Genomic DNA, 27850 nt, shown 5'->3' with positions numbered 1-27850 from the left:
CCCAGTTGCACTGGTGTTGCAGCGGTCAACTCGGCGAAGCAAGGGACTTGCGGTGGCTCAGACGGCTCAGCAACTCGACGAGAAGAATCGACATGATGTTAGCATTGACTCCTTTCCGAGATGACGAAAAACAAAGCTGTCCGAATTCGACTGCCACGGCCCATCGCAGCCACCGCGTTGAGCATCGACAACATCTACGCATATAATCCTCTACTCAGTATCAATACATGTGAAAAATTGCGAAGGGACTCGAAACCGCTGGTGGTTTCATCATTTGTTTGTGTGTTTTCTGAGCTGCAATTACCAAGGACATTCATCTGCCCGCAAGCTGTCACTGCCCGTTGATCTGGCAGTAACCGAGTATATGCCGGGCACCGATCAATCACTCTTTTTGGAGCCCTGTAATGCTACCTCCTTTCACGTCAGATGTTATGAAAGACTGCATTACCCTCCAGCATCCCCCTGGGCTCCCGTCACCCCGTCCATGGCCCTCTCTCCGGCCGTTTCGTTATTCGTGTCATGGAAACCAATCATACGAAGAAACACCTGACCCTGATCAATGTGACTAGCGCTTTTCCCTGCGGATCTACCAGTGATTCGGTGTTCGCGTCGAGTAGGAGAAATTGGTCGGTGGGAGTAGTTGAAATTTCGTTCGTCGTGAAGAGCGGTAGAGCCCGTCCTCGCCTCTACACAGCCCATTTGTCCGCGTTCTTACGAGGTACGAAATCGGTCAGGCTCATGTGCCGACCAAATCAGTTCGGTTGACCGCGGATCATCGACATCTGGAAACGCAAAACGCTCTCTGCGAAAATAATCAAAGTTTCGAGATGGTACATACTGCCTATCGCTCGTAGCGGAGCAGTCCGGGCATGCGTACAGTTACGCATGCAGAACAGTATTCGTACGTTTGGTGTGGCCTGCGATTTTGTCGGCTACGATTGGTAGTGCATGCTGCCCACCACGAGTGAACAACGTGTTGTTGTCTTTTCAAAGTGTCGTGTTGACAGCATTTCCTTATGCTGTCTGTGTGGGAGGCGTTCGGCGAGACCAATTCTCGGATCCGCGTCCACGATAGCTGCTGCGGCCTCCCCGGCTGGGAGGAGGCGTTGAATTGCTTGTCTCGCCAGAGTAAGAGGGCTCGCGGCCTTTGCCGCCTCGATGAGTTGGGCCAGACCCACGCTGCCCACCTCGGCCATTGGATCGCCGAGGGTTACTACCCGATCGAGAGAATGGAAGGGGAACGGACTTGGCCTCGGCCATTCCGGGGAGCAGGACGCGATACACGCTGCCGCTGGTTGACATTTCATGAGGGAACCACAATGAGCGGACTGTCTCAACATCGGAGACCCAGAAACGCCTCGGCAATGGTTTGGTTGGTGCGGTAGCTGGATGCCACGCGGCATCCGGCATTTTATGCGGAAGTCGAATTTGAGGGAGCGACCCCATCTCTTGTTCCTCAAAGCACTCTTCGGCCATTGGCTTCGTGTTAAAAGACTTCACGTCATCTGAGAACTGCTGAGCAGCCGAACGAGGTAGAGAGACGGTAGCCGGATTAAAGTGACCCGAGTAGTCGAGTGCACTCTTAGTGACGGGCTCAACACCCGGTGCTTTCGGGGGAGAGTTCGGTTTTCGTCCTATGAGCAGGTTATTTATACGATCTTGCCAATTCTCATTTCCACTTTGATCTTGCGACCGATGCGGCACATGGCTTGGCTGGTAAGGTCCACGAGGGTGAGATACAGGACCGTCTTTGTACCCAGCTGGAGTAGCCCAAGCGAATTGCCCAGAATTTCTGGAAGCCGTGGGTTGCGTAGCTGAAGCTGAAGGAGGTAGCTTCACAACAGGGTGCGGGCGAGGAAGGGATACATGAGGATGAAGCACGTCTCCGTCGAAAGCGGGGTGGCCAAGCATATCCGGAGGCGGCGGTGAAGGTGAGTTAGGCCTCGACGGCTCCGTATGAGCACCTGAAGAATCATGTCTGCTGTCCTTGGGGGGGAAGAATCTTGAAGAGGTTCGAGACTGGGTCGCGGCTGATGGTCCGGTAGAGGGCAGAATTGAACCTGCTGATGAGCCGGTAGGTACTGGGGGCTGGTCAAGCCCGTGGCCGGAGACATCGTGGTGAACGACGTGGGTGGGATCGCGCCTGCCGTCTCCGGAAGGCCGCCATGTATCCTTGATCGAGGCTTGAGCTTGCTCGATAGTGAGCCCGCGGTCAGCAAGAGTTCGATCACGCTCGAGACGCTGTGTTCTCCTCTCGTCCAAAGCCGTTTTGTCCCCTTCCAACACCGAATTGGCCCATCTGTTCCTCATTTCACTGACTTCACGTGTACCTCCAGATGCAGGGCGAGACTGCTGGACAGTCGGGACTTGAGGTAGACCCCGCTGCACGCTGGGTGGTGCGATGGGCGCAGGGCCCTTCTTGGTCTGGGCCGGCGGAAGCTGGCCAGGCAATTGAGCCACCTGCGACTCAACCAGACGACCCAAGTCAGTATTGAAGGTTCCATTGCCGAGTCCACGATCGTTGTTAGGCGATCCCCATACGTTACGAGGGGCTTGGGGACTAGAAGAGCTCCAAGTCGGAAGCCGTTCCTGCTGGGGTGAAGGTGCCACCCAAGAGCTGGGTTGCCTCGCTTCTTGGCCACCATGTCTTCTGCCGTGTTCGCCACTGGCAGTGGTAGGTCTGTCGCTGAACGGTTTGTCACTCACGTGAGACGCAGCTGCTGACACAATTGACGAGCCAGGGCCCGCTGCTGACGGCTGTGAGCCCGCATTGGGGCCAGTAGAGCCATCCTGTTGAGATTGCTGTTGCGCTTGAACGGCTTTGATATCTTCGGGCGACAAATCCTTCTTAGCGCTCTTGCGTTCCGGAGGCGGCCCCATGGCTTCCAGCTTCGCCTTGATGCGCTCTTTTCTTGCGGCCTCCTCACGGGCTTCCTCTTCGCGCCTTCTCTGCATTGCCAACTCACGCTTCTCGCGCATGATCTTCTTCTGTAGTTCGAGGTCTTCCTCCAAGCGGGCCATGGGTGGTGGTTGTACCGGCTGAGAGCTGGTTGTGTGCAAGCTAGCATGATTAGTTCCCGGTGAAGGTCGCGGCTGCCACTGCTGGTTGCCATGCATTCGAGGACCCTGTTGCAGGCCTGAGGGTGAGAAATTTCGGGGGGAAACAGGGCTATCGACCGAACCAGCCATGGAACCTCTGCGCGCGTTCAGCAGGTCTTGGGGAGGTGCCGGCATTTCATGGCCCTTGCCCGGTCGTTGCAGGTAGGATCCACTTCCACCACTAGCAACAGAAGATCCGCGACGCCTGCCATAGGGACCATCGGGTACCGAAGTTCTACTGGTTTGAAAAGCGGCGGACGGCTCAGGGTGATCAGACTGGGATGGACGTTGCAGCAGGGCAGGCTGTCTAGAGTGGGCATCGGACCTCATCGAGCCCCTTCGGTCAGGGGCCGGCTCGTAACGTCCAGACTGGGAATTGAAGAGCTCCCTGTTTCCGCCGGCGGCGGCTCCGTCTCTCCAAGCGGATCGACTGAAGTCATCGGCGGCGATCTCTTTAGCATGGTGAGGCGGAGGAGTGTTGCTCTTGGCGAAGTTGTCCTTTGTAGCGTATCGCGCGCCGGTTTGGAGCGCGGGTGGCTCGGCAACAACCGGCGGAGCCTTCTCAATGGGCGGAAGAGGAGCCCATGGTGATTTTACTGGAGTTGGAGGCGCAGGCGGTTTTGCGACGAGAGTTGGCTTGTCGGCAGAGCCGGCCTTGAGTATCAACCCCTTCCCCGAAGCAAGGCCTCCAGACTTTATAGAGGGTGACGCAGTAGTGCGAGGCGGTGGTGCGGGCGACTGTGGCTTCTCTATCACCTTCTCTTTCAGTGGCGCTGGGATCGGCTCAGGCGGTGGCGCAGGCGTTTCGTCGGGGTGCGGGAGCGTAGTTTTGGTGCCGTCTGTCCAGGTGATAGTCTCGGGAGCCCAGTCATCGTCGTCGTCTTCTATGTCTGCCCAATTCCCTTGCGCCGGCCCGCTTTCGGGAGCAAGCCGACTTGCCATATGAATGCCATACTTCTTAAGTTCCTCATCTGTTAGCTTTTTGGGTTCCGGAACAGGAACAGCTGAAAGGTCTCGTTAGCAATTGACCACAACCACTGTCAACAACAATACCCGAGCAGCCTTACGTCGATTCTTGTTCCATACTGCGCTGGGATCAGGGCCTGCAGCGGACTGGCCTCCGTTCGCAGCCGAGTTGGCACGTGGAGTGGAGCCTGTGCCAGTTCCTGACTTTGCGACAAGTCTCGGTCTCGATGAGAGGGTCGAGGTTCCAGATGGAGAGGAGCTCAGGATCGACGTTGAGATCGTCTTATCGCCCGGCTTGGTCGTCGAGGTACTCGTGGGTCCTTTCGAGGCAAGAAACTTTTTGTTGACCGACACAGCCTTAAACGTTGCAGGCTTCTTGACAGACGACGACGTCCTTCCGTGGCCCTTCTCTCCATCTTGAGCAGCCCGCGATGCTTCCGTATCCGATCCCCCACTAACACTAACATCTGCCGAAACGACCTGATCTTCAACACCGGTGATGTGCTTATTTTCTAAGTCATCGACGGTGGGACTACCGTTCAAATTCGCGCGGTCTGGACCGACATTGTGTGAGTCGTTGTTGGCGTCGTTAGTCTGCTTGACGGGTTGCCGAAGGATCCCAAGTCAGCCATGGCAGGTGATGGGGCGGCAGGTATGGAGAGATGTGCATTGGGTACAAGTGGGAGGGGGTCATGCGGATGTTCGGGCGATGAGGCTGGCGCCAGCGGTGAAGTTGAAAGAGGGGGAAATAAGGAACTCACGAGCTTGGAGCCAGAATGGACAGAAGCATCAACGGGGGCGGCAAGGGTGGCTTCAGTTGCCATCATACGTCGTCGGATGTTCTGCGCTGGAAGAGCGAATTTGGCTTTTTCCGAACTCAAGTGTGACCGAGAAAGAACGAGTATGGGTGTTGTAGAGGATGAGTTGGTATGGTCGGGTTCGCGGTTGATTGTCGACTAAGCGACGAGTCGCAGAAATCGGGTGTCGGGGATCGGATCGCGGGGTTAATGCGATTTCGAGAGTCGCGGATTTGAGACTCCCCTACCGGCAGGACGTATATCGTCGTCGAGGTAGTTGTTTTGGGGGGGGAGGTTTGGGACTAGGGAAAACAGGAGCGCTGGGCTGATGGGAGTGAGGCGGTAGTAGAAGGACACACCTATGCGGCTGTGATGGTTGTGAAGTCGATTTTCCTGAGGAGCTGCAGTCGCCTAATCAGGGATTAGCGTGCGGCAGGGGAGCAAGCCAGAGCAATGGGGGAGGCAGGTGATGAAAATGAGTGGATCCGATGGGGGTCCTGCCCGCCGACGTGGTCATTGGAAGGCTGTGACAGTGCCTATACGCAGCTTACTGTGCATTACTAACACTGTGCAACGGTCGGCTCGGGCGGGCAAGAGTCGACGCGGCATTCCCCGATGTGGAAACAGGCTATTCTGGGACATTTCCGCATTGACGAGCAACGCCATGGTCTGAGCATTTTGCGGATTCAAAGGCTGACACAGTTCATTCGCAGGCCCCAACTGACGGGTGTTTTGTTGACTCTGAAAGGATGGACTGCTAATAAGATCCTTACATTAGACTAATTGTAGATTGTATTCACAGAGCGAACCAAAGTCAATGAGTGAATGCCTACTTCGCTGGACCTCAACCAACGATCCATTCCCCTCAAACATCATACCAAGTCTCTGTCCCTTGTGACAAAAGGGCAGTGGAGTATTACCAATAGCACTCAATTAACCTTCCACTACCTAGTTGACCCGATCTTTTGGCAACTGGCTCTGCGTGTTGGCACCTTGGTGGACAGAGGAACTGGGTCTTTCGTCGGGTTACATTCGGCTGACGACGTACACACAAACGAGATTTGGCCGAGGAGCATCCTCCCGAGAAACAGATTCTAATTCTTATATACACAGTCCCAATGCCATTACACAGCCTTAGGCTGGACTACAACCAGTGACTTTGAGTCGCTTAGTGGGCATTGTTCTTGTGGTGGCCTAAAAACCGTCAGTATCGTCTGTAGCAGATCTATTGGTTTACTCATTTACTCCATCTTATTGGAGCGGATGACCCGACTTACGGAGGTGGAAGTAGTAGTTCTGGGCGTAGCCGATAACGAGGAGAAGGCCGAGGGCATGGATGATGGCTGCATTGAAACGTCAGATCATTACTTGGAGGAGGGACATCACCACCGGGAAACACCTACGCTTCGCCGAGGCGTTCTTGCCGTTGAAGTGCTTAGCGGCGTAACGGCCGAGGATGCCAGTGGCCTTGGCCTCGGGAGCCGGACCACGGGGGAGCTTCTCGTAGAAGTTGACAACGCGCTGCATGCGAACAGCGTTGGGGTCCGCGCCAAGGGCCTGAAAAGAGATCCGTATGTTAGCCCATGTTGATTCCCATAGCTCCGAATAGCCCCGTCCACGTTTCTTCCTTCCCCAGGTTCCACGCCCAGGCCAGTTGACAGGGTAATCTTCGCAACGAAATCGCAAGCATCAAATATCGAAGAATCAGGTAGATATCGTACCTTGGGAGAGGCGACCTGGTTATAATTAGTTAGCACCTTGTCACGGGTACCGGCTGTTTGGCAAGAGGGAGAAGCGCACCTTGGGGGGAATAAGGGTCGAGAGACCGCGGCGGGGGACGAAGCTCATGGTGTCTGGATATCGGAATCGCAAAAAAACGATGAGGGAGGGATTCGTCGATCGCTCGGCGCAAGCAGTCAATTGAGCAGGATCAATTGACTTCGATTTCGACGTGAGGATGGCTGATGCTGTAACGTGGACGATGTGAGGCTCCGGTGCCGAAGTGAGGTTTGACGAAAAGCACTCGTTTCTTCGGGTCAAGGTTCTTGCGGCGACCAATCAGCGCCCCCCAAACAGAGCCCCAGCAAGGCCCTTTCGCCATGAATGCCGACTGTCAACCACCACCACCACATTACCCGAATATCAATCCTCCCATCGACGACGCTGTTCCCCCCACATCAATTGAGGGAGCAAATCGTCGCAATGGCATCGCTCCGAGCCTACAATGCAGCTCGCCTGCTTCGCAGCAGTGCCAATGTCCGAGTTTCTGTCGCGATGACCGCTCGCCGATTCGAGAGCCAGCTCGCGCCCGGCACCACAGGAGTGCCCGCCGCAATCCCCTCCACCGAACAGAACGGACCTGACTACACTATTACCGCCGACAAGGCGACCTCGTGAGAGCCTCTCAGGGTCTATATGAAGACGGGAATCTTTGCTAAACTCGGTTACAGCACCTTCACCCCTGTTCCCAAGAAGCTTCAAAACGCCAGCGAGGACGTTCCCTACCTCCCAGCCGCCGTCATCTCTGGTGCTCCCATTGAGCTTCAGGCACGCAGCGTTCGGTACGCACACAGTTTTCGCGCGAAGGCTCTTTGGGATTGGTTACTAACAACGGCTTGCGTGCAGCATTTACAAGGAGGCCAAGCCCGCGACGCAGTCTGGCAACTGGCAGGGACACCACTGGCGTATGGACTGGGACATCCTTCCCAAGGGCCACCGATGGGAGAACCCTTTGATGGGCTGGCAATCATCAGGAGACATGATGCAAGGCACCAAGCTGAACTTCAAGACCAAGGAGGACGCCATCCTCTTCGCCGAGAAGCAGGGTTACGAATATTTCGTGTCGGAGCCTCAGTCAAGGAGAATCAAGCCCAAGGCCTATGCCAACAACTTCCTTTATTCGCCCAAGAAGCTCAAGCATATCCGCACCAAATAGACGTTGTACCATTTGTATATAACACGAGGCGTCTCTCACTTACTATACCAGGGCACTGAACCAAGCAATGACCCTCTTTACTGTTGATGTGATTGAATAGTTAGAATTAACCTCATTACTGTCAGACACACAACAGAGGAACCATGGTGAGCTTTCGGACGTCCCTACGACTGCTCAGCCGTAAGCGGACTTGTTTGGATGCTGATTGGATACCCGGGCCCACGTTAAACAGTTCGCTCGGCGAACCACTCAACGGAGATGGGAATGCCCGAAAATAGCCAGATCGAATAACGACAGATTGGGGTGTCACTAGAGGGGTTGAGAATAAGGAGGTAGTGAAGAGTGCAAGTCGTGTTGTTTCTACTCGTATCGGTCTTCTGTTTGGCCCGATGCGGTATACCCGCTATAAAATGTATGTGCCATAATCAACTCAGTCTTGACCGAATGCCCAACGCCTGCAGAATACCTGCAATCCTGTTGTCCATGTCCTTAAATCAAACCTTGCTCTGTAACTCCATGCGCTATCCGAGGCCAGTTACCCAGACCGTGGTTCCTTGAAAAAGCATACACAGCTTCTTGTTGCATCCACCCGAATGCTTGTTCCCTTTCCTGCAGCATACTCATACTTCATCGTACTAGGAGAGCTGCATTTGGTCGTGCCCATCACTCTCGTCTCCATTCAAGCCGAGCCCGATTCGATCAGGGAGAGCCTTTTTCTCAGCTCGTGCAGTCGACTCGGCCCATGCCCGCATCTTAACCAGCTGTCGAATCGCCGCTTCCCTACGCTCAGATTGACGCTGCAAGATAGCCTTGTTGACATGATCTGCCACATCCCGTCTCAGGTCTGGGTGCAAGATGGCTGCCAACTGGGGCTCGAGGTCATTGTGAGGGAAGATCAACAATGCCATAGTCTCTTCAAGATCTTTGAGGAAACGGGAATCTGTTGGCGCCCTAGGGCCAAGGTGATTTGTGGCAAAAGTCAAGGCGGGAGTGATATCACCGCCAGGCGTGTTTGTACACGAACGGATCAGCTCGACAAGCTGTAGACGGAGCAGAGCGAAGTGCAAAGTCGGATCATGGTCCAGAATCTGGTGCGTTTGTCAGACAGTGTATCTGAAAGCAAATACAGATTTAAAAGTAGAATCGTAAATGGAAGCTCATAAAAAAAGGTGGTTGTTTCTCATCAAAGACCCGAAGGTTCTATGAGTGGTGCATGATAACTCGATGTCTAATCACGGCAAATTCGGAAAGGGTATAGAAAAGAAATTAGCACCACATACCTCCGAGTCAAAATCGTTCAGCGCCTCAATAGCGGACTGAATGCTTCCAGTGTGGATTGACTTTTGAATATGCTGACGGACTTTAATCGTCTCGTCAATTTGGTGGGGTTGCATATTGGCTTCCTTGCTGAATTTTGCGGCAGCATTAGGATAGCCTTCCATAGTCAGGTAGTCGAGGATCAGGGCATTAATATCGCTGGAGAGTTCCGTTAGCAAAGAGTCACCTCTTTTTGTGAGCCGTTGGATGTAAAGATGGAAAACAGCAAGGTGTCAGGGTAAATTTTATATCGAGTTCTCCGCATGGTAATTGCTAGGAGAGATTCCCATTTGATAGTCGATCATCATGTGAGCTGGAGGGGGAGGGAAGGCGGGCGGCTCGAAAGCTAACGCCGGGCTAGCGGGCTGGAAGAAAATGATAGAGGCTTACCTTTTGGGCGACTGAACGTCCTGAACACGCCTCTCGAAGGCATGCTTCATGGGGGTGGCCGTTGACGCAGACGAAGTCTGAAAGACATCTTAGCTGCTGTCCAGCAAGAGCAAACAGGACCAGAGCCCACAGAAGGGTACACAGGAGCTCAACGGACCATGATTCTCTCCAAGGTCTCCCGCACGAGACGAGCAGCAGCTCTGTTCCAGACTGCTATCGCTGTTGGGTCGTTGATGTCCGGCAGTCCTGACATGCGATGGGAGGTGCGCAAAGCAGGAAAAGCAAGGCAGGATCAGACTATGGGCGGCAGTCACATTTGAGTGGCCGTTCGAGCTCCCGTTTGTTTGTGGTTTGAAAGGGTTGAAAGAAACTGAGGGAGAAATGGGATTGGATGTGGAAGAAGAAGGAAACGTCTGAACAAAGAAAAAGAGGCTGGAGCGGAGCTTTATTGGGTTCCAGAGTTTGCGGCTGCAGGTCGGTGCTTGACGTGGGGCAGCCATGATTATGTAATTCCAGCCACATGAGCAGAAGCTGCAAGCGGGCTTGGGGGGGCTAGAAGTGCATAGTCAGCTCCCCCAAAGAGGCACAAGAGAGGCAGGTACGAAACCCGAGGTACCTCCCTGGACTGTAAACTGAGCACCGTGCCTGGCCGTCGGCGGGGTGTTGCAAGCGTCTAGACCATGAGCGCCCAAGAGGCAAGATAGCACACGAGCACTTTTACTTCTACGTCGCTCCTCATTTTCCCCTTGTCTCCTAAGGCGTACTGTTAAGACCCAAGAAAAGCGACAATATCCTCCAATTATTGAGGTTTTGAGCGACGACTTGCAAGACAACTACGGCGAGGAAGAAGTCCACTTCCACTACCTGACTAGCACCTTGCTGCACACACCCTTAACGTTTAGAAGCTCCACTTGCCTAGGCTCGTCAAAGTCCAACATCCCCTCAGCGCTTATCTGAAGATAGGTCTCTGGACCCTGGCTTTTACCTCTTATTTCCATTTAGTCCTTGAATTCCTCTTCTCCTCACCCGCTCGCAAGGAAGCAGATCCGCGGCTCCCAACTCCTCCTCTGCAGTGCCTTATCGTTGTCCCTTTGTCAGCCTGGCTGTAGATTCTTGAGTTGCTAGCTGCAGTCGACCAATACCATTGTCCCCCCACGCCTCGACGTCGGCGACCTCCGACTCACAATGGCTGACGACCACAGCGGCACCGAATCTCATGTCACGGTTCAACGTCGGACTCACTACTCTCCACCGTGGGCAGATGTCAGTATCATCGGTATTGCTGGCAGTTCCGGCTCAGGAAAGTCCACTCTGTCGCATGCCATTGTGAGAAAGCTAAACTTGCCATGGGTGGTGATTTTGTCTATGGTATGTGTGCATTTACCCCGCCAACCGTCAACCACTGCCTCTGACCCGAAGTGATGACAGGATTCTTTTTACAACCCCCTGACTCCTGAGGAGTCCAAGAAAGCCTTTGACAACGACTTTGACTTTGATGCCCCCAATGTGAGTTGTTTCTTGTGCCTGATGGGCACTGCTGGGCAGTCTCGTTGTTAATGTTGTGTTCACAGGCCATTGACTTCGACATTCTCGTGCAATGTTTACGAGACCTCAAGGCTGGGTAAGTTGACAAACCATGGCGGTTGCATTTGCACTTGATCCATTCCTACAATGGTGTTATGTGATTGTTTGCTTTTATGGTGAAACAAACTAACCATCTCAACCTTAGTAAACGGGCCGAGGTTCCTGTTTATTCCTTTGCCAAGCATCAACGACTGGACCAAACCACAACCATCTACTCCCCTCACGTCATTATCTTAGAAGGCATCTTCGCCCTGCATGACCCCCGCATCATAGATCTCTTGGATATGAGGGTATATTTCTCATATAAGATCATCATGTGAACTTAACCTGACAGTATTCTAGATATTCTGTGAGGCGGACGCCGATACATGCTTGTCTCGAAGAGGTTGGTAACGCGCAGATCGGTGGTAATGTCTATCCAAAAAGAAGCTGACCGTATTGGGTAGTGTTGAGAGATGTTAAGGAGCGCGCCCGCGATGTCGAGGGCATCATCAAGCAGTGGTTCAAGTTTGTGAAGCCCAATTTCGAAAAGGTAACGGCCCTTACACCAAGATCTTTTATTACCATCAGTTCTGACCAATCCATCTCTAGTTCGTCGAGCCACAGCGTAAAGTAGCAGGTACTTTGCACTCTCTTCGCAGGTCTTCTGCCTTGTTACTGACTAGAAAGACATTATCGTACCCCGAGGTATCGAAAACCATGTCGCAATGGGTAAGTGGGCCGATAGAGTTAGGTCAGCATTCAGCTAAAATATCGATTAGCCATGGTTGTCCAGTACATTGAGCGGAAGTTGATCGAAAAATCAACCCACCACCGGGCAGCATTAACACAGCTTGAGCTAGCTGCTGCCAGCGACCCCCTGTCTGACCGAGTTGTGATATTGGACCAGACACCGCAACTCAGGGCCATGTGTACGATCATCCAGAACATCGACACGTCGGCAGAAGACTTTATCTTTTACTTTGACCGCCTTGCTTGCCTACTGATCGAGCAGTGAGTATATCTGACTTTTGAGTGTCCAAATATACAGCTGGCTGATTCTTCCAGGGCGCTCAACAATGTACAGTTTAGGGAGAAGACCATTTCCACTCCCCAAGGTTACAAGTACAGTGGACTTCAATCGACCGGCGACGTGAGTGCGGTACTTGTCCTTAGAGGCGGTGCTGCCTTCGAGACCGCGTTGAAGAGAGTTGTTCCGGACATGAGGACAGGCAGAGTCCTTATTCAGTCCAACATACGGACTGGAGAGCCCGAGCTTCATTACCTGAAGCTGCCGGATAACATCGACAAACACGAGTCGGTATTGTTGATTGATACCCAGATGGCTAGCGGAGGTGCTGCACTCATGGCTGTGCAGGTTCTCGTCGATTACGGCGTTGCACAGGAGAAGATCGTGCTGGCATGCTACGCCGCAGGAAGGCTCGGTGTTCACCGGCTTGCCAAGGTTTTCCCTGGCATCACCATCGTTCTTTGCAATATGCTTCCGGATATCGAGGATCGATGGGTTGAGAAGAAGTACTTCCGATGCTAGTCTGGGGAATCTTGCAACTATACCGGTTGTAAGCCACCTGGAACAAGGCGTTATATAGTAAAAGCAAAACCAGTCAGTAAAAGATGCGTGGTAGTGCCAGAGCAAACCAAGCTGTGTATGTTGTGAGGCTCAGCGCAGTGTAAGCTGGTGTCCAAATCAGCGACTTCCGCGGCGCTGCGTAAACAGAGACTCTGATTTAGTGGCCGGCATGCAGGTTCAATTGGCCGAGCGAGACACCGAGAAGCGGGTATGGTGGTGGAGATTCCGGCACGCGGCATGCGTCCTTGACGTCGCTTAGTGAGATCATAATAGTGTCGCTGAAAAACTGGTCTTGGCAGGAAAGGATCCCGTGAAGATCCTGTCAGCTCGGCGGACTAGATAGGCGGCGCCGACCTCGGGACAATAATCGAAACGAAAGTCCGAGTTGTCGGCGGCAGCGGCGATATGCAGTTACCACCAAGACTGGCAAGGAAATCTTGACTGTGGCTAGCTGCGGAAGAGAAGTGCGGCGGCCGTTGGAATATTCTGGCGCTGCCGGACTTGCTGGGTAACTGCATGCAAGTCCTCTTCGGCCTAACCGGATAATGACGTAGGTGCTGTAGCTGCTGGGATTGGAGCTCCCCGGGTTTGTCGCTCCTGAGTTGACCAGCACTAGCATCATTACGCATACCTATGTCAGGGAGCTATTCCGCCAACGCTAGATCGTTGTTTCCCGTAACCAGTACGCCTGATTTCCTATTTCTTGGAAAAACACAATCTTGAAGTCGTTTCCCCCCCAGACCCAGTCCTCGGTAGCTATCGCGTCCAGGAGACAGCAAACAGCTTCAACTGCAGCCCTCACATTCGTTCCGACATGACATCTTTCTGTTAGATACGCACATGACTCCATCGCCAGACATTCCAAAACCGAGTCTCGATAATTAAATGCCTCCTACTACATCAGCGCTGATGCGCCTCCCTCGCGTCGCCTCTCAGATCTCTCCAACTGGCCTTACTAAGGCTTACCCGAAATGCCGACAACAGAGCATCGCCTCTCAGAGACGTGCATTTGCTAATTTGCCTCAACGATCACGAACAACCCGGACGCCTCTTGCCAACTCTTTCTTCAATGCTCATGGCTTGCCCAAAGGAACCGCCCTCCGATTCGTCTCAGGCACAACTCCTCCTTATAAGCCCACTTCACGAATCCTGCGTTTCGCATACCGTAGCGCAGTATGGCTCGGCAGCGGTGTCATCTTCGTCGGCCTAGGTGTGGTAGGGTTCTTCATCTACGACGCTTCGACATACAAAGAACACCCCGATCAATTCGAGATCAACGTATCCGAGCTGGCGTTGAATCCCAAGAAGGGTGGGCCCAAGAACCTGCCCATTGCCGAAGTTTTGATCGACGACCTGGATACTGAAAAAATGACGAGCGCAAAGAACAAGCCAAAGCTGGTTATTCTGGGTGGCGGATGGGGTGGCGTGGCCCTCCTCAAAGAGCTGATTCCGGACGAATACCACGTCACTGTTATCTCGCCAACCAACTACTTTTTGTTTACGCCTATGCTCCCGTCTGCCACCGTAGGAACACTAGAACTCCGATCGCTCGTTGAACCGGTCCGTCGTATTCTTTCCCGCGTCCACGGCCACTTCATCTGCGCAAAGGCTGAGGACGTGGAGTTTTCACACAAGCTGATCGAATGCTCCCAAACCGACGCTCATGGCAACGAGACCCGTTTCTACGTCCCTTATGACAAGCTGGTTATCGCTGTTGGATCAACCACCAACCCCCACGGCGTCAAAGGACTAGAGAATGCCCACTTTCTCAAGGACATCAGTGATGCGCGCAAGGTTCGGAACCAAGTCATGCACAACCTCGAGCAAGCTTGCGTGCCGACAACCTCTGACGAAGAGCGCAAACGTCTCCTGTCCTTCGTTGTGAGCGGAGGTGGACCTACCGGTGTCGAGTTCGCGGCCGAGCTGTTCGACATGCTCAACGAAGACTTGACACAGCATTTCCCCAAGCTCCTCCGCAATGAGATTTCTGTCCACTTAATCCAGAGCCGCAGCCATATCCTCAACACTTATGACGAAGCTGTCTCCAAGTACGCTGAAGAGCACTTTGCCCGCGATCAGGTTGACATCCTTACAAACTCCCGCGTCAAAGAAGTCCTCCCCGACAAGATTGTTTTTACCCAGAAGCAGCCTGATGGATCCCTCGTCACCAAGGAGCTCCCCATGGGCTTCTGTCTCTGGTCAACTGGCGTCGCCCAGGCCGACCTGTGCAAGCGGCTGTCCGCCAAACTTGGCCCATCACAGACAAACCGACACGCTCTCGAAACCGATACCCACCTTCGCCTTAATGGCACGCCTCTGGGCGACGTTTACGCCATCGGCGACTGCTCAACGGTCCAGAACAATGTAGCCGACCACATCATCACTTTCCTCCGCGGCGTCGCTTTCAAGCGCGGCAAGGATCCTGAGACCCTAGAGCTGCACTTTAGCGACTGGCGCGACGTGGCCAACGACGTCAAGAAGCGCTTCCCTCAGGCCATCAGCCATCTGAAGCGTCTTGACAAACTGTTTGAGCAATTTGACAAGGACCAGTCCGGCACCCTCGACTTTGGCGAGCTTAGAGAGCTGCTGAAGCAGATCGATTCCAAGCTCACATCGTTGCCCGCTACGGCACAGCGCGCCCATCAGCAAGGTCAGTATCTTGCGCACAAGTTCAACAAGCTGGCACGCACCTCGGATGGCCTTAAGGCGAATATGGTCTTTGACGGCGATATCGATTCCGTCGTTTACAAGGCGTTTGAGTACCACCATCTCGGCAGCCTAGCTTACATTGGCAACTCGGCTGTTTTCGACTGGGGAGAAGGATGGAATTTCGCTGGCGGTCTGTGGGCTGTCTACATGTGGCGGTCTGTTTATTTTGCGCAGAGTGTTAGCTTACGCACACGTATCCTACTTGCCATGGACTGGGCCAAGCGTGGTCTTTTTGGAAGAGGTAAGTTACTATTATTCTACGCGCTAAAAGGCTCGGTTGCTAACAGTGGTTCAGATTTGATGAGTTACTAAATCTAACTGCGGTGAAGTGAGAACGAGTCTTAATATTAGTAGTTTATGTTAGCATACCCTGTGGAGTACAAGGGATAAAACGCATTTGGCGACAAAGTCAACAGAGTTATCGGATCAAAGGCCAAGAGAAGAGACAGAAAAGCGTTATGTAGATGGTCTCTTCCACTGCCAATATGTCGTTCAACTATTTGCAATTGTACATCTCTTAAAGACCGAGTCAAGTTAAAACCCAAAATATGCTCGCTTTTGAATTACTGTCCCGATGACCTATAGTGTATGCCCCCCTTTTAAATTCTGAAGTCCTTGTAGGACCACTTCTCCGTAAGCTTTGTCCTGGCTTGCTTCTTGAAGGGGATATGTCTCCTGGCCTCGACTCTCCCGCGGACAAGCAGGCTGCGGTAACGGTCCTTGAGCAAGTTTCCCTCCGGCCTCAACAACCGTAGCGAGTCCTGGAGTTCGTCGGGGAGCACTAGCTCCAGATCCTTCTCCGGCAGCTTCATCTTGCCAAGCTGTCGTCTCCTCAACCGGCCCTCGTCGACGACCTCGTCATCATCCGCGTCACTGCCCTCACCGAGCTCCTTCGCCAAAGCCAGCGCGTTCTTGGAGGCCTCCCGCTCCGCGATCTCTGCAGCAATTTGTTTAATCTGCTCCGCCTGGGCTGCCTTCTTCTTCATCGCCAGCTGATGCTTGGCCTCGCGTTCGGCCTCCTTGCGACGCTTGATACGGTTCCTCTGCTGGGGCGTCTTGCGCTGCGGCCGCTTCAGGGACGGCTTGTCGTCGTCGACGCCGCTCTCGAACCCTTCCCAGGCCGAGTCTTCGTCCCACTCGGACAGCTGTGCGCGGGCCTCGGCGGCCTCGGCTTCAGCTGCGGACCGGGCGATGGCTTCGCGCTTGACGCGCTCAGCCTCCTCGGCGGCCAGACGGGTTTCCTCCGCTGCCACGGCCTTGGCGCTCTCCTCTTCAAGTCTTTCGGCGTAGTCGTCAAACGTCGGGTTGTACGAGTAGCCGCCCGTCGGCTTCAGAACCGCCGGGATCTGCTTGCCGCTCGCGACAAGGGAGAGCGGCTTGTGCTTGAGTGTCTTTGGGGGCTTAGCTTTCACCACGGGCGGGATGAAGTTGTCCTCCTTGGTGGTGCCGGGATCTGCCTTTGCCGCCGCTACGAGGGCAGGCGCGCCGGCACCCCAGAGATCGTACGTAGCTTCCTGGGGGACGATGCTCGAATCTTCTTGCCCGTCGGCAACCCTGCGCAGACGGTCGAGCTCCTTGTGCGAGACCCAGTCGGTGCGCTGACGCTTTACGGGGAGGAGGCCATTGGCCGTCTTGGAGCTTTCGTTTTCGCGCTTCTTACGGGAGGATACGGCGGGAACGGAGGAGCGGGCGGCGATGATCTCTTCTGACTTGAGAGTCTTCTTGGGTCTAGGGCGCTTCTCGATCTTGCCAACCGTGTCGAGGGTGAAGAGGTCGGCCGAGTCCTTCTCTGCGACGACACCACTTGGGATCTGTTAGTATTTTGGCGTATTCTTGTGACAAGACAGCTGGCATCCCCTCTCGGAAAGGATATGTATCATACCCCGTAATTATTTGCTTGTTCAGCTCATCGAGACCGTCCTGCACCTCGGTAACGTCGACGTTCTTCCGCCACGCTTTCTTGCCCTTTCTGGAGGGTTGCTTGTATTGCTGCGGCGCATCGCCTTCGCCCAAAAGGGGCTTGAGAACGGGCATCCTGACTGTGAACCAAGTAAAAAAGTAGTGGTGACTTTTTGCAGAATTCGATATGTGAAATGTTTCCCAGGGAAGACTTCCTCTGGCTGAAAAAGTCGATTTGCGCACCCTGCAGTTTGATGGTCGTCTGTTTCTGCACTGCACCACGGCGGGGCCTGGCCCATCCAGAAATTTTTGAGATACGGTTGACAGGGTCTGGAGGCTTATCGATTGTCCTATCGCTTATCGATTATCTCCACGTGATGATCCCCGTCTTTCCGGCTGGATCCTGAGTGGATGACGGGATGTGCAATGCGCCTAGAGGGAGCGAAAGTTGACCTCCTTTTACCGACCGGTGCTCTCAACCCAGGTCGCGACCAGAAAATCACACGTTCCCCGCTGGCTCCCTGATCGCCCTCGATCTGTTCTTCCTCTGTTCTCGGCCTCCCGCTTTGCGTCCCAAAACTCGTGTCCGTTGCATCCTGCACCTTTTTGCCGCAATCGTTAGTGTTGACTGTCCTACAAAGCAACCAACCCCCAACACCACGTCAAGCTTCTTTTTAATCAACACGAACACTCGGCAACCATGGCGTCCGGCGCAAGCGGGTCGTACAACAACCCCCTCAAGAAGTTCAAGTATGATGCGCAATGCGACAATGACAATTGTATACCCAACTGACGATTTGCAACCAGGCTTGTCTTCTTGGGCGAACAGAGTGGTAAGCTTGCTGTTTGCCCATTGGTATCTCGTGTCCCTCGCTAACAAAACCCATATTGCAGTGGGGAAAACGTCTCTCATTACTCGGTTCATGTACGATTCATTCGACAACATGTATCAAGCGACCATCGGAATCGACTTTCTCTCCAAGGCAAGCTGTCATTATTCCTCTGAGGGTCGTCGCCTCGGCCCGGCTTGAACAGCTCGTCTAACCCGTTGCAGACCATGTACCTCGAAGACCGCACCGTCAGACTACAGCTTTGGGATACCGCCGGTCAAGAACGCTTCCGTAGTTTGATCCCTTCGTATATCCGCGACTCGAGCGTTGCCGTTGTTGTATACGACATCTCAAGTATGTGGCAGATAAGGCGGACGGGAGAAAGGTGCCAGCAACTAACAATGGGCACACAGATGCGAAGTCTTTCCAGAACACAAAGAAGTGGATAGACGATGTGCGAGCCGAAAGAGGAAACGACGTGATCATTGTCCTCGTTGGCAACAAGACGGATTTGAACGACAAGAGAGAGGTGACGACGCAGCAGGGCGAAGAGGAGGCTAAGAAGAACAACCTTATGTTTGTGGAGACCAGCGCGAAGCTGGGCCACAACGTCAAGACGTTGTTCAAAAGAATAGCGCAGGCTCTTCCCGGTATGGAAGGAACAGACGCCGCAGCGCAGGCCTCTAGCCAAAGTGCGTATTTCTCCAAGAACAACGATTATCGGACCGAGATTTGCTAACCTTGGTGCAGTGATTGATGTGAAGACAACCCCGGCCCAGTCCTCGCAAGAGGGATGCGCGTGCTAGACGAAATGGGTAGATGAACGTGGAAAACTGTGGCAAACCCAAGGCGAGACTTATGACGGACGACGTGGGGGCTGAATGGCCGTTACGTTACGAGCATGACTGGCGGGGCAGGACATCTTAAGCATAGCGTGCAATGGGGATTTCAGCATTCAGCTGCAGTTTGTATAACAACGGGCTATAATCCACGGTCGCTAGTACATACCTACATTTAATGGCTTCTTTTTCTTCTTCTTCTTGTCAATTTGTCCCCTATGATGCACGTAATTTTCTGTCCCTGACTTTGCTGATGTGTGAGACGGTGACGGTGGCCATCTTGGCAAGAGGCTGGAGACTGGACTTCTTCACCGCCCGGGATCGCACGAGACCACCACACGCTGATGATTCGGCGTCCGTGATGCCCCCGGTGGGTCGTCTGTCACCGAATACCGGGGGTGTGTGGTGGGCCGAAATCGATTAGCACGCTCGTTATGCTGGGTCGTGGTACCAACCAGTTGTACCTGCCAGCGCTCGGACGCAAACGCCGCGGCGTGGCGCTATGCCGCATAGATACGGTGGGTTTCGTCATATGTCATTGACAACGCAGGGTCCTTCCACCCTTATTTCACCTCGGAATTTTCCCATGTCATCCGGCTCTGCCGCTTTGTTGGATAAAGCCGTCGATTCCTCCAAAAGCTTTCCACTATTTACCAGAGCTTTTGGACCCCTTTCCCGCTGACGCAATACGCTCACGTACAATTTCTCAACTTTCGCAAAAGTCAACCACTGAGCAACATGGCGCCATCGAGATTCAGACTGCGCTTCCCGCGCCCAAAGGTATGCCTGGCACGATCGCGACCTCATGACCCCGTTTGCAGTCGTTCACGAGGCTGACATGCGATGCTTTCTCAATAGACGTTTCTGGGCTGCATCAGCCTCCAGACTGGTACTGAGGTCATTTCCTTGATTCTCCTCTTCAATAGGCTCACCGGCCTTTACGGTCTCCTCGCCGTCCTTACGGGCTACGAGCTGTCGGTAACTCAGCTGTCCATGTACCTCTACTCGCTCGGCGTGATTGTGCTCCTGGCCATGTTCATGCCCCACATCCGCAAGCAGAGCCCCTTTGAGAACCTCAGCCTCGCATGGCTCTACATCATCGACACGATCCTCAACGTCGCCTACACCACCTTCTTCGCCGTCAACTGGTATGTCAACAGTACGGCTCTCGATAAGCATCCGGGCAGCGCTGGCACCCCCGCGGGCGCCGAGATCGCCGAGACGGCCCTTGCAAACGGCGCTCCCGTCGTCCCTGATGTGCCCAAGACGACGAAGCACATCGGCCCGCAGGAGTCGTGGATGAGTCTGGGACTCATCTGCTCCGTGACGTTGGTGCGCGTCTACTTTGCGCTGGTGGTCATGTCCTTTGCGCAGCAGGTGCTGCAGCGGTATAATGAGATGGGTTGGGAGGAGGAGGGCCGCAAGAAGGGCCCTGACGGCCCGTTTTCACAGGGCGAGCCCGGTGGCGAGGGATCTCGCGGTCGCCTGGGTCGCGTGATGCTAGCGCTCGGTCGCGGCTACTGGATGAGCGAGAGACCGCAGGATGAATGGGCGAGCACGGTGAACGCCAAATTCCGACACGCCGGGGTTTAAGCATCTCGAAGTACGGAAAGCAACGGTGGTCGTTCGGTCGGGAACGATGGGTATCGGCGCGGCAGGTCGGCGGCATCGCGGCTGGGCTGACCGCCCCTGGGCGGGTCCGTGAACGGGGTTAGATGATGCCATCTCGCGATGGTGTCATTGGTCGGCGGTGCATCGCCTGAATGGAGGGGGGTTTGGTCAATGTGGATGGAACAGCGCATACCATGTGGTGGATCATCAGGCACATATGAGATGAGGATATCGGCGTTTGGGACGGTCGGGAAGAGGGTATTCATTCGGCTCTGGCCAAAGAGACATCGAAGTGTGTGACTTTGGGCCATTGGTAAAGAAGGTTCCAAACCCCGAACAGGAACAGCAGACAGATAAACACAGCATAAGACAGGCACCTACATGGTATGAATACCCTAATGTTTAGTAAAAGACACTGATGTTCAATGGGGGCGCGGTCATTGGATGATGACTCGGAAACCAGCTCATTGCAGATCGGGCTGGGCTTCGGAGAGAGTGTTCGGTAAAGAGCGGGAACTGCAAATGCAATTCTGACCATTTGTAATCCGAAATATTCCCCGGGGTTGTTGGGATGGGAACCTGGACTGGGTTCGACGGGGTCCACGGCGGGATATGGAGCACGTTGGGGGGGGCGAGGTGTCTGGTGTTAGTATATACTACCCAACGACGACTCGTCCCCGTGTGGATGAAGGACAATTTTCTCCATTCAGCAGCCCAAAGGTATGAGAACTGAGGAATGAGTGAGAATACCCGGCCGACAACGGCCTTTTTCGGCATTCGGTCATTTGTTTTTGTCTGGAGACGGTAGACGCCTCTTGTGTTTGTCATCTTTCTCTACGTACTCTGTGTCGCCTACACTGGCTTGGAGTAGCCCAGGAAGTGCCATCTTTCTTTGGATCATGATGGAATACTTTACTGGGGAAATTGAGAACACGTGCTACACTCAAGATAAATCCATGAGTGGTAGACAACACAAGGATGTAATACAAGGATAGGGCCAATAGTCAATGATGAAGAATGGCAACGTATCCCAGCAGGTCAAAACATGCCGGTAACGGTACTCGCGCCGGCCGTTGGCCACTGACTGGGGGAGTGGCTGATTGTCGTGGCGGGGTTGGAACATGTCCCTCCTCCCCAAAGCCGCAACAAGGGCGGTGCGGCGGCATCAGCACGCCCAGCGAATTGGGACTGGGGGAGACGCTGCGCTAGCCGATCACGCAATCGACCCTGATGTCGACAAAATTCATTGTTTTCTGCGGGGCAAAATTCGTCGGTGGGAACGATGGCCAGCAAGAGCAAGCCGTCGGCCTAGTCTAAGACGTGCTGAGGAGGACGAAAACTTGGACCAGGGAATTAATATCCAAAAGCAGGAGACATCGGACTTGTTTCGCAGTTTTGCATTATTTCTTTCCCACCCCTTCGACTTTGCCTTCACTCTCTCTCTCTCTCCCCTCCATCGTCAACCTTCTTTGCCGGTCGTAGTGTTGCTGTGGTTGCTGCTCCCGCTGTCGTATATTGTTTACGTGTTTCTTCTTTTCTTGGACCGACAACTCGTCTTAAGTCGGCCTCCAGGAGGAAAAGAGAAAAGCAAGAGGCAACTGTTAGACAGCGAGACCTGCGACTTATACGATACCCCCCAGAATTAAACAAATCGACAATGGCACCGACAAGAGGCCAGATCCAGACGCCTGGAGAGGCTGGTAAGTTATGCCCCGTTCCCCCTGTTCTACTGCCTGTAGCGGAGTTGTCCTTCAGCGCATTGCCCGCTATAGCTATAGCGAAGCGTCAGCGGCACTATAGGTGGGCCAATCAGAGCTCTGCTATTTGTCGCATCCCCCAAGCGTCCAGCGCCCGCCACCAGAGGGATGATGGACGATGGGAAAGACGAGAGAAGGCGACGATGATGGACAACGACGCCCTCTGGCGCAGGCGCGGATTGACCACGATAGCATTGCTAACACTGCGGTCTAATCAGTTGCGAGAATCGCATACCTCTCCAGCGATGTCGTCGTCTCCGTCCAGCCCTCGCTGACCAAGGACTCTGAGTTCTCATCCCACCTCAAGCGCTACGTCGCTCGCGGCGACATGAGCCTCGTCGCAAAGGCCTCTGTTCCCGAGGTGAGCATTCAATTCCATTGCTGTCGTCTTTTCTCGGCGCGTAAAGGAACACATTGGCTGACAGAAACCCCTACCAGGTTCAACACGTCAGACACAATGCCGACCCCCTCCTCTCCGTCTTTGCGCCCTCACGCGCCGGCAAGCTCGTCGCCGTCACGACATCCTCAACCACCCTCCTGCCCGCAATCTCTCATCTCTACAAGCTGGCAAACTACCCCGTCGTCCTGCACGTCTCCCTCCAGCCCGCCGGCTTTCCCGACTTCTCTACCATCACAGCCATCCGCAACTCGGGATGGACCTTCCTCCAGTCCGAGTCGCTGCAGGAGGCGCAGGACATGGCTTTGACGGCACATGCCCTCGCCCTGCGCTCCGGCAAGGGTGTCGTCCATTTCTTCGCCTCGTCTTCGAGCGACGATGACGCGCCCATCGATGCTGAGGACCCCGAGCTCGTGCGCCAGATCCTCGATGTTGACGCCGCGAGGCGCTTCCAGCAGCCGTCAAACGGCACGGGAGCGGCTGTCGGCATCTATGCCGATGACGGCCGACTGCCGATCGCCTCTGATCGATCCGACGTGCCGCCGACCGGCTCCTCGCCCATCAGTGGCCTGAGCTCCTCCGACCTCGCTTCGTCCGTGCATTCCAAGCTCGACTCGTCCCGGGCCTCGGTCCAATCCAGCGCCCAGCACAGCGTCACCGACAGCCCCCCCTCCGTCGTCTCCTCCAACGCCACCACCATTGACGCGGCGCTGCCCGTCGTCTCCTCCGAGGACATCCTCAAGTACGCCAACGGCATCTGGACCCACTTCAAAAGGCTCACAGGCCGTGAGTATCAGGCCTTCTTCTACGCCGGCCCCACCAACGCGGAGAACTGCCTCTTCGTCTTCGGCTCCGGCGCTTACTTTTTCGGAGATGTCATTGACCAGGCCCGTCGTGGCGGTGACTTTTCCAAGGTCGGCATCATCACCCCGAGGCTGTACCGCCCTTGGCTCAGCTCCGCTCTGGCCGATGCCATTCCCAAGTCTGTAAAGCGCATTGCCGTCCTCGAGCAGATCCACCGCAAGACGACGAAATGGGGCCCCGTCTTCATTGATGTCCTCACCAGTGTGAAAAGCGGCTTCGGCGGCGTCCAGACTGTCGTCGGTTACCAGCTTGGCTACATTGACCCCAAGACCGTTATCCAGGCTCTACGTGGCGTCCTGCAAAACCTGACTTCCGAGTCCCCTGTCCAGAACCTCGAGGTCGGTCGCAAGGACGTCCCCCAGCAGGCACTGGAATACGGGCTTGAGAAGCCCCAGGTTGAGAACTCTTACACCAGGATCCTTGACCAGCTGTTCGGCCAGAGGGCTTACGTTGCCAACGCACTGAAGGCCAGCAACGCCGGCATCAACTCCTCCATCCAGGCCAGCCCCGAATTCGGCTTCGGTTCCCTGTTAGCCCGCAAGGAGCGGCGCCAGCGCTTCGTCGGCGAGGTTAAGGAGGCTGCCAACAGCAACCAGTTTGTGACTGATGCTCCCAAGAGCTGGCTCGCCCGCTGGGCCGCCAACGAGGCCGACGCAAAGAAGGTCAACGAGATCGCCGACGACCTCATTCCTCGTCTTGAGACTGATGGCTCCTCCATCGCCCGCAGCTTGTTGTCTAGCAAGCGCCTGTTCCGTAAGGAGTCTCTTTGGCTCATAGGATCCGACGCCTGGGCTTACGACCTCGGCAACTCTGGTGTGCACCACGTTCTGGCCTCTGGCGAGAACGTCAACATGCTCATCATTGACTCGACTCCCTACTCCGAGCGTGCAGCCGCCGACGCCAACCGTCGCAAGAAGGACATTGGCCTGTACGCCATGAACTTTGGCAACGCCTACGTCGCCTCGACCGCCGTCTACGGCTCCTACACCCAGGTTCTGCAGGCCATGCTCGAGGCCGATCAGCACAACGGTCCCTCGGTCGTCCTTGCCTACCTCCCTTACTTCGGCGAGACCGATTCTCCCCTGACTGTCTTGCAGGAGACCAAGAAGGCCATCGATGTCGGCTATTGGCCCCTGTACCGCTGGAATCCCGCCAATGAGGCCAAAGGCGAGCCCAACTTCACCCTTGATTCTGAGCGCATCAAGAGCGAGCTTAAGGCCTTCCTGGACCGCGACAACCAGTTGACCCAGATCATGCAACGTAACCCCGTCTTCGCTGCCAATCTGTCGCAGGACTTTGGCACTGAGGTTAGAGCCCAGCAGAAGCGCAAGGCCAAGGATGCCTACGACCAACTGCTCGAGGGCCTCTTCGGAGCCCCTCTGACGATTCTCTATGCCTCCGACAACGGCAACGCTACCACCGTTGCCAAGCGTCTCGGTAACCGCGGCAAGGCTCGCGGCCTCAAGACCAAGGTTATGGTCATGGAGGACTTCCCTGTTGAGGACTTGCCTTCCGAGGAGAACATCATCTTCGTGACCTCTACCGCAGGTCAGGGTGAGTTCCCCCAGAACGGCCACGCCCTGTGGACTGCTCTAAAGGACAACACCGAGCTTGACCTCGCCAACGTCAACTACTCCGTCTTCGGTCTCGGTGACCGCCATTACTGGCCCCGCAAGGAGGACAAGATATACTACAATAAACCCGCCAAGGACCTTGACCGTGTTCTTGCCAACCTTGGTGGTAAGAGACTTGCCGACGTCGGGCTCGGTGACGACCAAGACCCCGATGGTTACCAGACTGGCTACCAGGAGTGGGAGCCCAAGATCTGGACCGCTCTTGGTGTCGACAACGTCGACGGTCTCCCCGAGGAGCCCGCTCCGATCACCAACGAGGACATCAAGATTGCCTCCAACTTCCTTCGCGGTACCATTGCTGAGGGTCTTAAGGACACCAGCACCGGTGCCATCTCCGCCGCAGACCAGCAGCTTACCAAATTTCACGGTACCTACATGCAGGACGACCGTGATGTCAGAGACGAGCGCAAGGCGATGGGTTTGGAGCCCGCCTACTCTTTTATGATCCGTTGTCGTCTGCCTGGCGGTATCTCCACTCCCCAGCAGTGGGTGCAGATGGACGACATTGCCAATGACCTCGGCAACGAGACTATGAAGCTCACCACTCGGCAGACCTTCCAGTTCCACGGTGTCGTCAAGGGCAAGTTGAGGCCCGCCATGCAGGCCATCAACCGCGCGCTCATGACCACCATCGCCGCATGTGGTGACGTTAACCGTAACGTCATGTGCAGTTCGCTGCCCACGCAGTCCAAGTATCACAAGGAGGTCTGGGCCTGCTCCCAAAAGATCAGTGACCACCTGCTGCCTTCAACCACTGCCTACCACGAGATTTGGCTGGCGGACGAGAACGACGTCAAGACCAAGATCGCCGGTGATGCTGTTCAGGACTTTGAGCCTCTGTACGGGCCTACCTACCTACCCAGAAAGTTCAAGATCACCATTGCCATCCCTCCTCACAACGACACCGACGTCTACGCTCACGATATCGGCCTGATCGCCATCAAGGGCAAGGACGGCCACCTGGAAGGCTTCAACCTGCTTGCCGGTGGTGGTATGGGTGCCACGCACAACAACAAGAAGACCTACCCCCAGGTCGGTCGCATGCTCGGCTTCGTCAAGACGGACCAGGTCCACATCGCTTGCGAGAAGGTTATGCTCGTCCAGCGCGACCACGGAGACCGCAAGAACCGCAAGCACGCACGTCTCAAGTACACCATCGACGACATGGGCGTCGACGTGTTCCGCTCCAAGGTCGAGGAGCTCTGGGGTCAGAAGTTCGACAATGAGCGTCCCTTCGAGTTCAAGTCTAACGTCGACACGTTTGGCTGGCAGAAAGACGAGACGGGCCTCAATCACTTCACCTTCTTCATAGAGAATGGCCGTATCGAGGACACACCCGAGTTCCAGATGAAGACGGGCCTGCGCGAGATCGCAAAGGTGCACAAGGGCGAGTTCCGCCTCACGGGCAACCAGCACCTGATTCTCAGCAACGTCGCCGACGAGGACCTGGACTCTATCAAGGCGTTGATGAAGAAGTACAAGCTCGACAACGTGAACTTCTCTGGCCTGCGCCTCAGCTCCTCGGCCTGTGTTGCCTTCCCCACCTGCGGTCTTGCCATGGCCGAGTCGGAGCGTTACCTGCCCCAGCTCATTACAAAGCTGGAAGGCTGCCTCGAGGAGAACGGCCTGCGCCAGGACTCGATCGTAATGCGTATGACAGGCTGCCCCAACGGATGCGCCCGTCCATGGCTTGCCGAGGTCGCCTTCGTCGGAAAGGCGTACGGCGCGTACAACATGTACCTTGGCGGTGGCTATCACGGGCAACGCCTGAACAAGCTGTTCCGCCAGAGTATCAAGGAGGACGAGATCCTGGCCATCATGAAACCGCTGCTCAAGCGGTACGCGGTCGAGAGGGAGGAGGGCGAAAGGTTCGGCGACTTCTGTATCCGTGTGGGCGTCATCAAGGCTACCAAGGAGGGACGGGACTTCCACGAGGGGGTGAGTGACTGTGCCGAATAAAATCGTTCTACCACCGTGTGATAGTGACTAACAAGAAGACAGGTTGCCGAGGAAGAGTCCGATGAGGAGTAAATTGCATTGAGTCTACGGATCAACGCGTCATGAAGCGGGGAGGGGGGGGGGGAGACCGTCGACGATATTAGAAGTAGAAGGGGGTGGCAAAAGGAAAGTACAGTTTGTAAGATGTATGTTTTATATCCGCTTTAGCTTCAGCATCCCGGGGCAGGCGTTGCGATATTTTGGTTTTCGTTCGGCATATATCAAATCCAATTCAAAAGTTTTACAATATTGTTCGCTCGAATGGATGTGATGATGTTCACGTCATACCTTGTCTCCGCGAGGTTCGGCTTCTCTGCGGAGCCCTGTATCAGAACGGACGCCAGCTATATACAGAGAAGACCCTTGCGTGTTGACAGAATAAATGGCGAGAGGAGGAGGGGAGGGATGCCAAAGCCAACTAACTGTCAGCCGGCTCAGTACGTCCGACGTAACCCAAAGATAGAGAGAACGCGCCGTCCGTTTGTGACCCAGTCGGAATGGAGTTTTTGTCGCAGCTTCTCTTGCATGTTGTAAGCCCACATTGGGTAGTTCTACGGGGTTTATGCCGTCTTTGAGAGGGAGGCTTGTCAGCATGATTCCCCACCCGAAGCTGCTCAAGGCTGGTGGTACTTCGCTTTCCCAGGAGCGTTTGAG

The 27850-nt window shown here is 54.8% G+C and overlaps 10 protein-coding genes across 10 annotated transcripts; 6 read left to right on the top strand and 4 right to left on the bottom strand.

Moving 5' to 3' along the window:
• Window positions 1-1014: 1014 nt before the first annotated feature.
• Window positions 1015-4889, bottom strand: GLRG_05782 (uncharacterized protein; the record flags this gene model as incomplete). The annotated part of the gene is made up of 3 exons (XM_008096467.1): window positions 1015-4103; window positions 4167-4659; window positions 4827-4889. 3 exons carry the CDS (start codon window positions 4887-4889, stop codon window positions 1015-1017), a joined length of 3645 nt encoding a protein of 1214 aa, XP_008094658.1.
• Window positions 4890-6030: 1141 nt separating this feature from the next.
• On the bottom strand, window positions 6031-6710 carry GLRG_05781 (uncharacterized protein; the record flags this gene model as incomplete). Its single annotated transcript, XM_008096466.1, has 5 exons — window positions 6031-6056; window positions 6140-6205; window positions 6266-6419; window positions 6584-6598; window positions 6663-6710. The coding sequence occupies 5 exons, from the start codon at window positions 6708-6710 to the stop codon at window positions 6031-6033; spliced, it is 309 nt and encodes a 102-aa protein (XP_008094657.1).
• Window positions 6711-7064: 354 nt separating this feature from the next.
• GLRG_05780 (uncharacterized protein) lies at window positions 7065-7797 on the top strand (the record flags this gene model as incomplete). Its single annotated transcript, XM_008096465.1, has 3 exons — window positions 7065-7255; window positions 7313-7423; window positions 7488-7797. 3 exons carry the CDS (start codon window positions 7065-7067, stop codon window positions 7795-7797), a joined length of 612 nt encoding a protein of 203 aa, XP_008094656.1.
• Window positions 7798-8432: 635 nt separating this feature from the next.
• Window positions 8433-9757, bottom strand: GLRG_05779 (ran binding protein in the microtubule-organising centre; the record flags this gene model as incomplete). The annotated part of the gene is made up of 4 exons (XM_008096464.1): window positions 8433-8885; window positions 9078-9273; window positions 9505-9581; window positions 9662-9757. 4 exons carry the CDS (start codon window positions 9755-9757, stop codon window positions 8433-8435), a joined length of 822 nt encoding a protein of 273 aa, XP_008094655.1.
• Window positions 9758-10689: 932 nt separating this feature from the next.
• On the top strand, window positions 10690-12619 carry GLRG_05778 (uridine kinase; the record flags this gene model as incomplete). Its single annotated transcript, XM_008096463.1, has 10 exons — window positions 10690-10872; window positions 10933-11010; window positions 11076-11125; window positions 11234-11378; window positions 11431-11473; window positions 11535-11620; window positions 11680-11707; window positions 11758-11799; window positions 11850-12081; window positions 12136-12619. The coding sequence occupies 10 exons, from the start codon at window positions 10690-10692 to the stop codon at window positions 12617-12619; spliced, it is 1371 nt and encodes a 456-aa protein (XP_008094654.1).
• A 924-nt stretch (window positions 12620-13543) lies between these two features.
• Window positions 13544-15679, top strand: GLRG_05777 (uncharacterized protein; the record flags this gene model as incomplete). The annotated part of the gene is made up of 1 exon (XM_008096462.1): window positions 13544-15679. The coding sequence occupies one exon, from the start codon at window positions 13544-13546 to the stop codon at window positions 15677-15679; it is 2136 nt and encodes a 711-aa protein (XP_008094653.1).
• Window positions 15680-15966: 287 nt separating this feature from the next.
• GLRG_05776 (uncharacterized protein) lies at window positions 15967-17401 on the bottom strand (the record flags this gene model as incomplete). The annotated part of the gene is made up of 2 exons (XM_008096461.1): window positions 15967-17170; window positions 17250-17401. The coding sequence occupies 2 exons, from the start codon at window positions 17399-17401 to the stop codon at window positions 15967-15969; spliced, it is 1356 nt and encodes a 451-aa protein (XP_008094652.1).
• Window positions 17402-17966: 565 nt separating this feature from the next.
• GLRG_05775 (Ras family protein) lies at window positions 17967-18902 on the top strand (the record flags this gene model as incomplete). Its single annotated transcript, XM_008096460.1, has 6 exons — window positions 17967-18016; window positions 18074-18099; window positions 18161-18249; window positions 18321-18450; window positions 18510-18788; window positions 18847-18902. 6 exons carry the CDS (start codon window positions 17967-17969, stop codon window positions 18900-18902), a joined length of 630 nt encoding a protein of 209 aa, XP_008094651.1.
• A 771-nt stretch (window positions 18903-19673) lies between these two features.
• GLRG_05774 (uncharacterized protein) lies at window positions 19674-20528 on the top strand (the record flags this gene model as incomplete). Its single annotated transcript, XM_008096459.1, has 2 exons — window positions 19674-19715; window positions 19794-20528. The coding sequence occupies 2 exons, from the start codon at window positions 19674-19676 to the stop codon at window positions 20526-20528; spliced, it is 777 nt and encodes a 258-aa protein (XP_008094650.1).
• A 1675-nt stretch (window positions 20529-22203) lies between these two features.
• GLRG_05773 (sulfite reductase hemoprotein) lies at window positions 22204-27229 on the top strand (the record flags this gene model as incomplete). Its single annotated transcript, XM_008096458.1, has 4 exons — window positions 22204-22246; window positions 22522-22664; window positions 22742-27136; window positions 27200-27229. The coding sequence occupies 4 exons, from the start codon at window positions 22204-22206 to the stop codon at window positions 27227-27229; spliced, it is 4611 nt and encodes a 1536-aa protein (XP_008094649.1).
• Window positions 27230-27850: the final 621 nt, after the last annotated feature.

Source organism: Colletotrichum graminicola (assembly GCF_000149035.1).
Source record: "Colletotrichum graminicola M1.001 genomic scaffold supercont1.20, whole genome shotgun sequence".
Taxonomy (NCBI): domain Eukaryota; kingdom Fungi; phylum Ascomycota; class Sordariomycetes; order Glomerellales; family Glomerellaceae; genus Colletotrichum; species Colletotrichum graminicola.
Note: the sequence above shows the minus strand (reverse complement) of the source record. Positions and strands in the feature narration are given on the sequence as shown.